General features: G+C 42.2%; 1 protein-coding gene across 1 annotated transcript; it reads right to left on the reverse strand.

The window, feature by feature from the left end:
- Window positions 1-406: 406 nt before the first annotated feature.
- LOC146566252 (E3 SUMO-protein ligase ZBED1-like) lies at window positions 407-1,644 on the reverse strand. Its single transcript, XM_085287872.1, has 2 exons — window positions 477-1,644; window positions 407-435 (listed from the first exon to the last, which is right to left on the reverse strand). The coding sequence occupies exons 1-2, from the start codon at window positions 1,642-1,644 to the stop codon at window positions 407-409; spliced, it is 1,197 nt and encodes a 398-aa protein (XP_085143998.1).
- Window positions 1,645-2,059: the final 415 nt, after the last annotated feature.

The following is a 2,059-nucleotide window of genomic DNA, read 5'->3' on the forward strand; positions in this document are numbered from 1 at the left end:
GCTGCTGAAAAACATTAAATTCAAATAGTATTAATGTCAGAAAGTCAAAATTCAAATCCAAGATTCACCCTGTTTTTCACTAATATTTGATGACAAATGTCATCAATATGCTTTTTTTTTTTTTTTTTTTTGCTTTTTACTTTATTCACTTGCTTATAACTTCAGTTGAATTTTTCCAAATAAACTAATTTATTTACTTACATTTTCTTCCTTCTTTATCACAGTCACCACAGTGTCCAACAGTCTGGAATAGGTCTCACTGGTCTCTGCTTCAGACAGGAAGGGCAGGTCCTTAAACCGAGGATCAACAGTTGATGCCATCCATAGTGTCTCCCTCTCATTTACATATCTCTTTCCCAGATCTTCTGCTATGGCAGTCTTAATGTCCCTTACTGTCGGTGTATCATCAACACTTTCTTGTGCACCCATCACAAGCTTGGCATGAAGAGGAGCAATGATGGACAGGGTTGGCATACTCTCCTCTGACATCACCAGGGTGGCGTCCTTCATAGGCTTGAGTGCCCTGACAACTTCTTCTGCACATGTGATGTCAGACTCACTTAATGTGAAAATTTCTTTTTCACTTTTCCTAACTTCTGCAGAAAGCAGAGCTGCACAGATGGCTGGTTGCTGTTCTAAAAATTGTTCTATCATATCATAGGAGCTGTTCCATCTTGTAATTATGTCCGTGATCAATCTGTGAGCTGGTAGCTGAAGGAGGCACTGTTTCTGCTTCAACTGGTTGCTGGCTGTGGTGCTGCGCCTGAAAAAGGCTGTTACACGTCGGATCCTCCCGAGAAGTCGCACCACGGATTGTATTTTCAGTGCTTTCTGTGAGGCGAGATTCAGACTGTGTGCAAAACATTGTATGTGCGTCATGCCTGCAAGTCTAGCCGCGAGAACCATGTTTGGTGCATTATCGGTAACAACAACAAGGTCCTTTGCGTTCAATCCCCATTCAGCCACAGCGTCAGTTAGTAACGCTGCAATGTGCTCACCTGTGTGACTGTCATGCATGGCTCGGGTTTGTAGTACATGAGACTGAAGGTTCCACTGGTCTGTTATGTGATGTGCTGTAACAGTTACGTACGATTCAGTGGCTCTCGAAGTCCAAGCGTCGCATGTCAGAGCAACTGTCTCAGCCGAGTTGAGAGAGTCCAGCACTGTCGCTTTGACTTCTTGGTACAACTTTGGCAGAGCGATGTCCGTGATGTGTTGTCGAGAAGGAACGGTGTAACGGGGCTCCAGCGTTTTAATCATATTACGAAATCCTTTATTCTCCACAACACTCAGGGGGCGCATGTCTTTGCAAATAAAAACAAGTACTGACTGCGTTATTTTTGTTGCACGAGTTGAAGTTGCTGGTAGTTTCGAAAAGTTAACTTCTTCAATTGTCCGTTGAGAGGAATCACCTCGTTTTGTTTTAAAATTCGCATTTGACGCTACGTCGCTATGGTGTCTAGACACGTGTGTTCGTAAATTTGTTGTGTTACCGGAATATTTGACTCTGGCGGTGCAGATTTTACAGACTGCATAGCTCTTGTCATAGTCTTTACTGCCTTCTTTTGTCCTAAATCCAAAATAAGTCCACACATCAGCTTTGAAAGCTGCGGGGGCCGGCTGTATCCTCTCCTCTTCAGTCATCAGTTAGCTAGCATCACACACGTCCACTGACTGTTCTACTTCGTTCTTTTGGCAAACTAGACGCTTCTACAGTTATCGCGAGACCTCGTTTTTACGTCATAGTAAAGGCGGTGAAAACTGCAAACCAGTGGCCGGAGTTTGAATTCCAACATACAAAAGAAATAAACAGTAAATGCATGTCATTTTTCAATTAAAAAAATCGATAACAGTGATTTTAAATATCGATTCAGTATCATTGCGCGAAATATCGCGATATTTCGTTGTATCGATATTTTCTTACATCCCTATTTAACATGTTTTCTTATTGTCTGTCACTGTCCTATTTGCAGATTTTACCAATTAAGAATCCTTCCTTTGGTAATAGAGCACTAAAAGGCCCCTGTCGTTTTTCCCAACAACAGATTTGCTGCACTGA

The sequence above is a fragment of the Mchenga conophoros genome, linkage group LG10 (genome assembly GCF_057382185.1).
Source record: "Mchenga conophoros isolate Kocher_MC1m ecotype Shallow Benthic linkage group LG10, M_conophoros_male_GT1.1, whole genome shotgun sequence".
Lineage (NCBI taxonomy): Eukaryota > Metazoa > Chordata > Actinopteri > Cichliformes > Cichlidae > Mchenga > Mchenga conophoros.

Coding starts and splice junctions, on each gene's coding strand:
- LOC146566252 (XM_085287872.1), bottom strand. CDS start 1,644: ATGACTGAAGAGGAGAGGATACAGCCGGCCCCCGCAGCTTTCAAAGCT. Junction 436..476: donor CCTGGTGATGTCAGAGGAGA/GTATGCCAACCC, acceptor CTTCATGCCAAG/CTTGTGATGGGTGCACAAGA.